A 13,504-nucleotide genomic window follows, 5' to 3' on the forward strand; every position below is an offset into this window, starting at 1 on the left:
AAAGGAGACTCGAAGAACTCGGCTTGTTTAGCCTAACCAAAAGAAGGCTGAGGGGAGATATGATTGCTCTTTATAAATTTATCAGAGGATAAATACCAGGGAGGGAAAGGAATTATTTAAGCTTAGTACCAATGTGGACACAAGAACAAATGGATATAAACTGGACATTAGGAAGTTTAGACTTGAAATTAGACGAAGGTTTCTAACTATTAGAGGAATGAAGTTCTGTAACAGCCTTCCAGGGGGAGTAGTGGGGGCAAAAGACATATCTGGCTTCAAGACTAAGCTTGATAAGTTTATGGAGGGGATGGTATGATGGGATAGCCTAATTTTGGCAATTAATTGATCTTTGATTATTAGCAGTAAATATGCCCAATGGTCTGTGATGGGATGTTAGATGGGGGTGGGATCTGAGTTACTACAGAGAATTCTTTCCTGGGTGCTGGCTGGTGAGTCTTGTCCACATGCTTAGGGTTTAGCTGATCGCCATATTTGGGGTCGGGAAGGAATTTTCCTCCAGGGCAGATTGGCAGAGGCCCTGGGGGGTTTTCGCCTTCCTCTGCAGCGTGGGACACGGGTCACTTGCTGGAGGATTCTCTGCCCCTTGAGGTCTTTAAACCACGATTTGAGGACTTCAATAACTCAGACATAGGTTAGGGGTTTGTTACAGGAGTGGGTGGGTGAGATTCTGTGGCCTGCGTTGTGCAGGAGGTCAGACTAGATGATCATAATGGTCCCTTCTGACCTTGAAGTCTATGAGTCTGAGGTGTGCATTGTCCTCAACTGTACCACAGCTATACAGAGGGCTGTTCTGAGTCCCCAGGTATGGTCACTTGTGCAAACCTCCCCCCCTCCACCCCCCCCGCATCTGGAACAGTTGCGCTTTCACTAGAGACTGTGGCAGCGTGAAGCCCGGCACCCTCTCCTCAGTCTGAGTGATGAGGAAGGAGTTTCTGACAGAAGGAGCAGCTCATTGCCCTTCTGCTTGCCACAATGGGGCAGCGTCCGCTGGCGAGAATGTCGAGTGTGCTGTAGTTGACTATTGGGATGGGATGCCGGGGAGCTGCCGTAGTTTGCTGGGCTAGAGAATAAGCAATACAAACCCTTACGCCTTGGCAAATGTTAAAGTCCATTTTACAACTACCCCTGCTCAAAAGAGGGAGAGACTGAGGAGGTGTTTGCCGTCTCCAGAACCAAAAGCTTCGGCTTCATCCCATCTCCCTTTTCTTCCTGGGTGACCAAAACCCTCCCTGTCTCTCTGCTTGGCTGCGAAACCTTCAACTTCCCACTCCACTCTAAGGGATTTCCTTAAATTATCATGGAGGCTGCGCTTTGTCCTGCATCTGAGTCCTCCCGCTTGGACTCCACACCAAGCACTTTGGCGCGGAGCGCACCGCTGGCACGGGGCTCCGTCCAGCACCATTCCCCCTCACTGGTGCCTAAGAAGTGGAAAAAGAGAGCCCCCCAGCACTGGAAGGGAAAGGGGCTTTGGGCAAAGGACCGATGTCAGGCCATGTGCCCGCCCCGAGGCTTCACAGGGGTACTGCTGAGGTCAGACCCCCCCCCCCCAGCCCAGCCACGGATCTGCCTCCAGGGAGTGGCAGGGGACCCCCGCGTCTCCCAGGGCCCTCATTGCCTGAAGCGGCCCCGGGGGCTAAAGAACAAGTAGCCGACCGGCACTGCAGGCGCCGCATCAGGCGGCAGACTCAGCTAAGACCCCAACATCTAAGGGCAAGCTGATCATGGGACCACCTCGTAGGCAGTGGAATGCCCTCAGTAACCGTACTGTCACCACAGCCTTGGACCCCAGCACCGTATCCTAGGTCACTGACTAGAAGGCCCGGGTCTTCGACGCGCTCTCCACCTGCAAGACATGGGACACCGGAGTCGAGGCACCAGTCCCCGTACCACTGATACCGGCGAACTTCCCATCAGAGATCGCTGTGGCCCAGGTCACCTTCGCCCAGACGGTTTCCCGGATGTCAATCCCCGCCCAGGGTTGGGGGGCGCTCCTTGTCACAGCACCGATCCCTTCACCCTGCTGCTGTTTGTCAGGTAGGCGCCGTTCTTCGAGTGCTTGCTCATATCGATTCCAATTAGGTGTGTGCACGCCACGTGCACGATCGTCGGAGAATTTTTACCCTAGCAACACCCGGTGGGTCGGCTGTGGAGCCCCCTGGAGTGGTGCCTTCATGGCGCTGGATATATTCCCCAGCCGACCCAGCGCCCCCTCAGTTCCTTCTTACCGCCCGTGACAGTCGTTGGAACTGTGGAGCACGGCATAGCTGTCCTCCACTCTCCCTAGCTTTTAGATATTGTTGTAGTTATATAGTTATAGATTTATTGTAGTGCAGTAGTGGTTAGTTATAGATTTAAGTTTATAAGTGAATTTAGCGGGCTGGAAGGGGTCCCTCCCCCCCTTCCTCCCGGCGTGCCGCCCGGGCTCATGCCCAAGGCTCCGGGCTTTAAGCCATGCTCAGCCTGTTCGAGGCCTATGCCAACAGGAGATCCCCACGACTCTTGTTTAAAGTGTCTCGGGGAGTCTCAGCAGACCGAAAAGTGCAAGATCTGTAAGGCTTTCAGGCCTCGAACCAAAAAGGAGTGGGACTTTAGACTCAAACAGCTCCTTATGGAGGCGGCCCTCAGCCCGGACCCTCCTTCGGCACGCCAAGTTCCGGCACCGAGTGCCTCAGTGCGCAGTGCTCCGGCGGCGACTTCCAGTACTGCACCACGAGGAGACGCGGATAGAGTCCCACGGCACCGGCCTTTGCCAGCACCGCATCCTCCGCAAGCACCTCGGCGCCGGTCCCTGTCCCCAGGTCAGAAGAGACCTCGCAAACCGGAGGGGGCTGCCTCCCAACAACAGGCACCGGCACCCCCCTTACCAACCTGAGATGTGCGTCCGGGACCAGAGCGACCGAGGATACAGGTGCCGATATCGACACCGTTGACTCCGGCACCAGCAGAAGGGCCATTGAGTCTGGTGCGGACTGGCTCCCCGACCCGCACCGTCTTCCATCGACGCAGGAGACGTTTGCGACGGCGAGGGACCGCATTGTCCTTACAGAACCGGCACCGACTCAGGCTACGGTACTGCATCCCACCCGTGTGGTGCAGTCTAGGGGCAAGCCAGCCCTATTACGTTCACTATCTCCGAGCGTGGACTCTCGGCACCGCTCCCGATCTAGAAGTAGGTCCCGGCGCCGCTCGCAGTCCCGGCACCGTTCTCTATCACGGCACCGGTCGTACTCGCCACCCAGATCTTCCTCCCGGTACCGTTTCGCCTCGCGGCACCGCCCCGGACCTTGGTACCGTTCGGACTCTCGACGCCGCTCCCGGCACCGGTCAGAGCGCCGATCCCGCTCGAGAAGCCACTGCCAGCACCGCTCCCGCAGACGGTCTTCATCGCGATCCAGGTCTGGATCTCAGTACCGGCATGACCATCGGCAACATTCTTGATCCCGGTACCGCTCCCCGGCACCGCGTAGAGACCGCTCTCCTGTGGGCCAGCACCATTCGGCACCGTTCCCAGCGGAGTCAATGCACGCACGCTCCGCACTGCCCTGGCCCTCACAATCCGCCTCACGCTCTTCCCAGTCAGATGGCACCTCCCGCTCAGCCTATCCCACACTGGGCCAAGCAGCGGACAACCTAGGTCACTGGCAGGATGAGGCCGAAGACCCTAGCCAGGAGCCTGCACAGTGGTCTTTCTGGACCCCGTGGGCGTACCACCAAGCCCAAGGGGTTCCACCTGCGGCCTCCTGCTCAGCACATTCAGAGTCCCGAGTACTGGAGGCCACCATCAGTCGTTCCCCCCTCGGGGGGTATGGAGGCACCTGCGCCCACTCCTAGGCAGGCCCCAGACCCCGGTACAAGTGATCCTGAACATCAGGGCCCCTTGTAATTGGACCCGCCACAGGATCCATTAGCCCCGGTAGCATCTTCCTCATCTTCTCCAGATGAGGCGGTGGCGGGGACAACGAGCTCGGGTCCCCCCACCCCCCGATAGACCTACGTGCTCACCAAGACCTTTTACGTAGGGTGGCAGGTAACATGGACCTCCCAGCAGAAGAGATAGTGGAGTTGGAGGACCCAGTAGTGAGCACTCTCCTGTCGATCACTCGTTTTCAGACTATGGCAAACATCATCCGCAGCCTCCAAAGCTTCCCGACTTCCACGGTACTGACTTGCCTCGGCCTTCTGGGGCACATGGCGTCATGCACTTACGTAACCAGGCATGCCAGACTTCAGCTCCGCCCGCTTCAGGCCTGGGTATCAACGGTGTATCGTCCGGGTCGGGACAGCCTGGACATGGTGGTCACGGTTCCGGAGTCCGTTGTGTCCTCCCTCAGCTGGTGGCTGAGCCACACGTTGGTGTGCGAAGGGAACCATTTCACGCCCCACAACCTTCCCTATACCTTATCACAGACGCATCATCTCTGGGCTGGGGCACCCATATCGGGGAACACCAGATGCTGGGCCTTTGGACCGCATCCGAACTAACTCTGCACATCAATGTACAAGAACTGATGGCAGTAAGCCTAGCATGTCAGGCGTTTCGCGGTCTCCTACATGGCTGTTGTGTGGCAGTCCTCACAGACAACATCACGGCCATGTTATCTGTAGAATCAAGACTCAATTGTGGATTGATTTACACTTAATGTACATTTTAAAAGTTTCCACAAAACCATGGGGCTAGAAACATTGTTTAAATGAGAGATTCTGGAGCACAATGCTGCAGCCAGCAGGGAATTTCATGGCAAATTCTATGGCTGTGGAATTGCAGAACACAGACCTGTTACTAATGCTCCTTTTGCCTCCCCGTTGCCTATTCCGGAGCACTATGCTTTCACTTTGTTTCGCTTTCCTAGGTTCTGGAGAAGGAAGCTAAGATTCAGGAGCTGCAGGAGATAATCACAGACCTTCACCATGAAATTTCCCTGAAGGACTCGGAGGCAGTCAATCAACTGGAGGAGAAGCACCTGCTGGAGACCACAGTGCAATCCCTCAGGCAGATCGTAAGTGAAAGCTTTCTCTGCCCTCCATTGTCTTTGGTTGCATTTATTTGCAGTGTGGCCCCAATCAACTCCCTTCATGCTATCGCCTGTCACTTTCTCACCTCTTTTACCTGGGCTTTCGTCTTTTCCCTGTAGAAGCAGGCTTGAATTTAACTCCATACAAATAAAGTATCAGGAGCTGTAGCATTCTGCAGCTTGGGCCTTCCCTCTCTAGAAACGTAGGTTCTCATTTTCAGAGGTGCCGAGCATCCATAATTCCAGATGAAATTTATAGGATCTGAAACTTTGCATCATCACTTTTGAAGATCAGAGTGTCTGTCCTCTTCAGAACACACCTCATCTCTTCTAGCTTGAGCTCCTCCTAGACGATACACATGCTACATAGCTAATGCCCCAGCTAGGCACTGGAGGCTGCTGTGCTTAGTAGCCTGGGCACACTCTGTAGTGATCCTTTTGGCAGTGGCCAGGAAGACAATGAGAGTGATGCTGATCGTTCTGGTTTCCTGCAGCAAGAGGGAATTTCCCCATGGTCCTCACCAAGTTAGACTGTTTCAGTGCTGCTCAGCCCATCCTTATTTAGTTATACAAAAAGAGGTGTGTGTCTGAAAACCCTGGGTGTCCCGCTGCGTTAGCCGAACATATCAACTACTTGCTAACCAAGCATCCACTCCACAACAGCCCCAGCAACTCCCCGGTAGCAGACCAGATCAGAACGCCCACTCGTCATGCAAATCTTCAGCTCCATCAAGTGCCTTTCTCAAAAGACTTGGCTCCATACTAGCTGATAATGACAGACCTCAAAGGCCAGAGTGTGAGTTCAGAGCCTTAAGATCACATGTCATGGTGAGGAGGGATGTGCGTGTACGCATGCAAGCATATCATAACAGTATATTGTGACGGACTCAGGCCAGAAGGATATAAGAGGGTAGTGGAAGGCAGGTAGATCAGCCTCAGAATGAGCAGAGCCCTGTTCCCTGGATAGACAAACAAGGGCTACCAGGCCAATCAAGACACCTGACGCCAATTTAGCCAGTTAAGGTCGTTAGGCTAATGCCGGCACCTGACCTCAATTAACTGACAGAGGGTCAGGTAAGACTGTTAGGCTAATGGAGACAGCTGGAACCAATTAAGGTCCCACTTATACTGCTTTAAAAGCTCTCCTTTCCAGTTCTCTCGCGAGGAGCCCAGGTGAAAGTCGCTGGAGGAGAGGAAGCATTACTGTACCCTGAGGTAAGGGTGAAGCTTGGAAGAGGGGAGTACGGGGAAGTGGCCCAGGGAATCAAAGCAGCGTCAGTGGAGGAGGGAAGCTGCTAACAGCTGCTATCATTAGGGTCCCTGGGTTGGAACCCGGAGTAGAGGGTGGGCCCGGGTTCCCCCCTTTCTTCCTCCCCTCCCATGATCTACAGAGATCCCTTTGAAAGGGGAAACAGACTTGTATCCAGGCAGGAGACCAAACTGTGCCTAAGGAGCTCTAAGGAGCAACAGAGACTGTGGGTATTCCTCCTTCCCACCTCCCATACAGGCCTGTGGTGAAAGTAGCTCAATAAGCTGTAACCTTTGCCACCTCACTGGGAAAGGGAGGTCATTCTGAGGGCCGCAGTGAGCTTCTGAGGCCACTATATCCGCCAGGAAGCGCGGGACCCACCAACACAGGCTTGGAGCTTTGTCACAATATTTATTAAGTCAGGTCATTATTAGTAATGATTACTCGGGTGTAATCACAGAGCTGCACAGCACCTCACAGAACAAAGACCAGCTCTGGGCCTGAGTCTCCCCTCTTTACTACCAGATCAGAAGGACTACACAAAAAGAGGGGTATTTTACACCCATTCTGCACAGGAATACACAACTGCATAAGGCATGGAGAATCATGCCCAGAGCCCCTGCCCCCAAAGAACACCAGCAGGAAACAACAACACAAGGGGTTCTAGGACAGAGAAGACAAATGCACCTTTGCATCAGAGGGAAATGCAGTGTTGGGTTTTGGTTTTTTTATTCTCTCTGTTTTTTGTGAAGTTTCTGTCACCTTGGGCTTTAGGCAGTTAAGTTAGAGCTAATGTATGGTATTGGGCCTCAAGTGCCACAGATTGCAGACATCTGGTGCTCTCTAATCTTGAGTTTCTAATATTATCACAAAAAACTTAAATTTGCCAGTGAGAGGAACTTCAGAAATTTGCCAAAATGGTTTGTATGTCTCTGTGGCAGCCATTGTCTTCCCCTGCTGCCCCTGGATCATTGCAGGTGCCACTTGCACTGCCCATCTTCCCCCTTCCCTGGACCAGCACGCCCATGACCTGTTTCCCACCAGTCACCCAACCCAGCAGTGTTACTAGACAGGCACAACAGGGAGAAACAGGTGAAAGGACTTTTATGGGAGACCATGCAGGGTAATGGATTAGGCTTGGGGTGAGGACTCAGTCATCAGTTTTGGTACTGAATTGTTATATGACCTTGAGCAAGTCACTCATCCTCTCTGAGCCTCCATTTCTTCATTTGTACAAAGGAGCTGCTAATCTTGTGGAACATGGTTACATGTTGGAAGTGTCAGGGTCGATGGCGTGGAACTAGAACTCAGGACTTCACAGCTCCTGGCACTGAGCTCAAGCCACTTAGACAATGTTGATTTTAGGGCATCCCACCACTCCAGGAGAAGAGAGCTTATGAAGCATGTGCCATGTGTGCTCTGGGACTTCCATGGAACTCCTGACATGCATGTGAGCCACTAAATGTCCACTAATGAGCCGAAGGTACCTGGCCCCACCTAGGCTGACAATCAGTAGTTTATAGACCAGTCCATGTTTGGAGTGATCTGATGGAGGCCCTAGCTTTGTGGGCAGACTGACTGCCTCTTCTATTCCTTCTTAGTGCTGGATGGCCCGAGTTCAGTGTCTGGAGCTGATCCTCTCTCTTCTTCCTGCAGATATTCAAAGCTATATATTATTCATGGTGACTGGCTTTGTTAAACGGTCCTAACTAAGCAGTTGTTGTGCACCTTGCAGTGCCTATTTTTATATTCATTTCATTTTGTTCTCATCATGTTTTCAGTGTGCCATCGATTTTATATTGAATATATGTTCATTGTACAGATTTATCCAGGGGGAGCAGGGTAGGAGTCTGTTGGGTTTTGGGTATCTAGGAAGTTGTGGAGATGGTTTGGAGGTGGGATGGTTGGGGTTGTGTGGAATAAGCACACTAGCTGGCTGTTTCTCGTGAAAGCATCAGTACTGAAATAAAGTTGTCATTAGGTTTCACAGTGAACAAGCTAGTGATATTAATGAGGCAATTCATATCTTTTGGAGTATGGTTTCAGGCTGCCTGCAAACCCCAAAAAAGGATACTATCTCCATTTATATTCAGCCCACATTGTTATAGGTTTCCTCACAACCAACAGACTAGAAACATTTCTCTTGGACTGACATCAACTTGACAGCATTTCTCTGCTTCTCTGTCTGGAAAATGATAACTTTTGAATGCCAAAGCTACGCAAGTCCAAAATTTTAGGAAATGTTCTAGTTATCAATGGGCAGATCCCTATTGAATTTGGGGAAAATCAGAAAATCGAAAGAGGGAAATGTGGGACACAGAGCCCCTGGCATCTGGTCACTAGAGCGATCAGCTTAACTATGTCTGTGATTGTCTGTACATCACAGATCTGTTAGAGAGACAAAACGGGTGAGGTAATAGCTTTTGTTGGACCAACTTCTGTTGGTGAGATGGACGCGCTTTGGAGCCACATGGAGCTTCTATGGGTCTGAGGCTGAAGAAGGGCTCTGTGTAGCTTGAAAGCTTGGTCAAATAAAAGCACTAAAGATGTGCTAAAGATTCATATGTCCCTTCATGCTTCAGCCACCATTCCAGGGGACACGCATCCATGCTGATGATGGGTTCTGCTCGGTAATGATCCAAAGCAGTGTGGACCAAAGCATGTTCATTTTCATCATCTGAGTTAGATGCTGTGATAAATAAAGTGGGGGGTAGCTCCCTTTGATGGACACCCAGCCAGCCAGTTAACTGTAAAATCCCTCTTGGTAGCTGTTCTCTACTTGCTTTACCTGTAAAGGGTCAAAAAGTCCCCCAGATTAAAAAAAAAAAAAAAAAAGTGGGCACCTGACCAAAAGAGCCAATGGGAAGGCTAGAACTTTTTAAAATTGGGAAAGAAACTTTCTCTTTGTCTGTTGTTCTCTGGGCTGCAGGGACACAGAGCAGCAATGCTATACGCAGGAATGCTGTGTAAGCTTTGAACCAGGTATGAAAAATTATCTACCATACCTAGAAGGAATCATTTGGATAGGGAATGTTTAGATAGACGCGATCAGATTTATTTCTTTATTTTGGCTTGTGGATCTCCTCTGGCTAACCCCAGATGCTTTTGTTTGCTTGTAATCTTTAAGCTGAACCCCCAAGAAAGCTATTTTGGGTGCTTAATTTTTTTGAATTGCTCTTTTTTAAAATCTAGTAAAAGCCTAAGTTCCAGGTGTATTTTCTTCATTTTTGTTTTTAATAAAAAAAAATTTTTAAGAACAGGATTGGATTTTTGGTGTCCTAAGAGGTTTGTGCATATGCTGTTTGATTAGCTGCAGGCAACAGCTAATTTCCTTTGTTTTCTTTCTCAGCTCTTCCCCAGGAGGGGTGTGTGAAAGGTCTTGAGGGTACCCCAGAGGGAGGAATTGCCAAGTGCTCCTTGCTGGGTCCAAGGGGGTTTTTTGCATTTGTGCGATGGCAGTGTTTACCAAGCCAAGGTCAGAGACAAGCTGTAACCTTGGGAGTTTAATACAAGCTTGGAGTGGCTAGTATTAATTTTTGGAATCCTTGCGGGCCCCACCTTCTGCACTCAAAGTGCCAGAGTGGGGATTCAGCCTTGACAGATGCCACCAGCAGAAGGTTGATTTTCTTTTTTGATGGTTCGGGTTCTGTAGTTTCCACATCAGAGTGTTGTTCTTTTAAGACTTCTGAAGGCATGCTCCGCACCTCGTCCCTCTCAGATTTTGGACGGCACTTCAGATTCTTAAACTTTGGGTCGAGTGCTGTAGCTATCTTTAGAAATCTCACATTGGTCCCTTCTTTGCGTTTTGTGAAATCTGCAGACAAAGTGTTCTTAAAACGAACAGCGTGCTGGGTCATCATCCGAGACTGCTAGAACATGAAATACATGGCAGAATGTGGGTAACATTGAGCAGGAGACATGCACTTCTCCCCCAAAGAGTTCAGTCACAAATTTAGTTAACACACTTTTTTTTTAACGAGTGTCATCAGCATGGAAGCATGTCCTCTGGCATGGTGGCCAAAGCATGAAGGAGCATACGAATGTTTACCATATCTGGCGCACAAACACCTTGCAATGCCAGCTACAAAAGTGCCATGTGAACGCCTGTTCTCACTGTCAGGTGACATTGTAAACAAGAAGCCGGCAGCTTTATCTCCTGCAAACGTAAACAAACTTGTTTGTCTGAGCGATTGGCTGAACAAGAAGTAGGACTGAGTGGACTTGCAGGCTCTAAAGTTTTACATTGTTTTATTTTTGAATGTAGTAATTTTTTTGCCATAATTCTACATTTGTAAGTTCAATGTTCATGATAAAGAGATTGCACTACAGTACTTCTATTAGGTGAATTGAAAGATACTATTTCTTTTGTTTTTATATTGCAAATATTTGTAATAAAAACAATATAAAGTGAGCACTGTACACTTTGTGTGCTGTAATTGAAATCAATGTATTTGAAAATGTAGAAAACAGCCAAAATATTTAAATAAATGGTATTCTATTATTGTTTAACGGTGTGATTTAATTGCGATTAATTTTTTTAATCGCTTGACAGCCCTAGTGCAAACATGTTGCTTCTAAGGTTATGGCCACCGCATGGCTCATAACATATAGTCCCTTGTGCAGAGGCTGCTAATTCTAGGAAGGGCAGTTTTGAGTGCTGGTCCCTGTGGGCAGTATCTGCTCCATGTGCCTGAGACTGGAGAGTTCTTGCAATTGGTTAGTCTTGTCCATTGGTCCACGCGCACTCTTCTCATGCTCCTCACTGAGGCTATAAGGGGTGGGGCGGACTGACCACCTCCTCAGTTCCTTCTTAGCATAGCATGGCCTGAGTCGGAACCTCCAGTGTCTGGAGCTGATCCTTTCTCTTCTTCCTACAAATACTCAGTTATATTTTATTCTTATTTGTTGTTGTTAATTAGTGTTTTGATAGTTCCCCAGTTAGTGTTAGAATCCCCACCCCTGGAAACCCTCCCAGTACAGGACTTAGATTGTGCCCTGGATACAGGGCTTCAAAACCTGCATCTCCTGACCCCGCTCTTTCTCAGTCAGTGATGACCACCAGCGCTGCCTCTACTGCCTTGGAGAAGCTCATAGCTTTGCTAAGTGTGGAATCCGCTGCTCTTCTTCCCGCCAAATCTGACAGATGCAAGAACTCCAGCTTCAGAATGGAGCACCCAGTGAGTCCCCAGTCAGACCCAGACCAGGGAGACCCCCTTCTACATCAGCCAGAGTCATCAAGGTGCGTGCCACCTCATACTATGCTGGACTTCAGAGTGAAAAGGAGAAGAGGGAAAGACCCTTTATCTGGGCCCTCTCGTGAGAGTAAAGGGTGCTCTCACAAACACACAAGCAGATCCCCTCTAGACCCTCTAAGGGGAGAGATCCCTCCCGGACCCAGTCCAGATCGGGTGAGCCTTCATGCCTAAGCCACAAGGACGTAGGCCCCCCAAGGCTTATGGACATGATCAGAAAGCACACAGGAGCAAGGCTTCTTCTGTATTAGCCTCAGTATCAACTTTGCTGACTGTGGTACCAACTAAAATGAAACTCTGGGACCTGAAGGACCAGGAACCGCTGGGACCCTCGAAAACCACCAGGTCAGAAATTCATGCACTGACAGTACTGTCACAGCCCCATAAGGAGCCACCATCTATACCTACTCTGGCGGTAGACAACCTCTGAAGGGGCGGCTGACTTATCCCACTCTGGAGGATGTTTTCATCCTCATGGACCCACAATCTCCCTTGTTAGCAGAACTGATACTCATAGGGAGATTCTAATACCAGTGAGAATTGAAACGTCCGAGAGAAGTCTATCTCCCATCCTTCTCAGCTTGGAAAAGAGATGACTAAGGGGTGATATGATCGAGGTCTTAAAAATCATGACTGGTGTGGAGAAAGTGAATAAGGAAGTGTTATTTACTCCTTCTCATAACACAAGAACTAGGGGTCACCAAATAAAATTAATAGGCAGCAGGTTTAAAATAAAAGGAAGTATTTCTTCACACACAACGCACAGTCACCATTTGGAACTCTTTGCCAGAGGATGTTGTGAAGGCCAAGACTATAACAGGGGTCAAAAAAGAACTAGATAAATGCATAGAGGATGGGTCTATCAATGTCTATTAGCCAGGATGGGCAGGGGTGGTGTTCCCAGCCTCTGTTGGCCAGGAGCTGGGAGTGGACGACAGGGGATGGATCACTTGATGATTCCCTGTTCTGTTCACTCCCTCTGGGGCACCTGGCATTGGCCACTGTCGGAAAACAGGAGACTGGGCTGGATGGACCTTTGGTCTGACCCAGTCTGGCCGTTCTTCTGTTCTTAAACTAGTGCCCAGAACCTCATTACAAGCTGCAGTTGATATGGCTGATATGGCAGCAAGATCCAGGGCAACAGCCACTGTGGTGCTGCGGGACTCATGGCTGCACTTTGCAGGTTTCCCAGGGAGGTCCAGAACACCCTTGGAGGCTCATCTTTTCAATGAAAAGACAGACGAGTCTTTGCACTTGTTGAAAGACTGCAGGACAGCCCTCCGCTCCTTGGGTATACACTGGGATAGAAGAGAAAATACCACAAACCACCCTACAAACTGACGCCTTACTGCAACCCTTCTATCGCCAATGCTTTTACAATCCACCTCACAAATGGCAGAAAACACAAAGGCCAAGATAACCCTGCACCTTCCACTTCAACCATAACTACACAACCTCACCTCCTGACCAAGAACTGTTGTGACTAAACACTCGAAAGCTGTGAACCAGTATCAATCCATCTGCCTGATTCTGAGATCCACTTTAGGAGATGCCTAGCAAAATTCTCCCACCATTGGAGGGTGATAGCAGACACATTGGTGCAGGATGTCATACATTCCAGCTATATCATATACGTTGTGCAAACAGAACATGGCACCAACCAGTAATATGTATACCTGGAACTTTCAAAAGGCCAGTTTTACGAAGCTTAAAGCGTATAAACTGCCTGCTCCGACATAACATAGCAGACACCAGGAGGAGAAGATTGTTAAACCCTCTGAGCCTGAGGATGAAGTGGGGCTAGCAGAGGGAGAAGCTGGCTAAGACCTAGAGCAGGCTAAAGGACACCCTGCTCTGGGAGGAGAGCTGGGGACTCCTGGCTTAAGGAAGACGGCAGTAACTGTCTGAGTTACCCAGGCCCCAGGGAAGCAGTCCTGGGGCCCAGTGTCTCCTAAGAGGAAAGAGAACTG

At 49.9% G+C, this 13,504-nt stretch overlaps 1 protein-coding gene across 1 annotated transcript in view; it reads left to right on the forward strand.

Annotated features, from left to right (window-relative positions):
• Window positions 1-13,504, forward strand: part of LOC112106282 (centrosome-associated protein CEP250-like) — a 218,602-nt gene that overhangs the window by 93,663 nt on the left and 111,435 nt on the right. Inside the window, exon 4 of the mRNA XM_029914173.1 lies at window positions 4,872-5,018. Within this exon, the coding sequence (XP_029770033.1) occupies window positions 4,872-5,018 (147 nt within the window). The remainder of the gene's footprint in view (window positions 1-4,871; window positions 5,019-13,504) is intronic.

The sequence above is a fragment of the Terrapene carolina genome, unplaced genomic scaffold (assembly GCF_002925995.2).
Source record: "Terrapene carolina triunguis isolate 2854851 unplaced genomic scaffold, T_m_triunguis-2.0 Scaffold32922, whole genome shotgun sequence".
NCBI lineage: Eukaryota > Metazoa > Chordata > Testudines > Emydidae > Terrapene > Terrapene triunguis.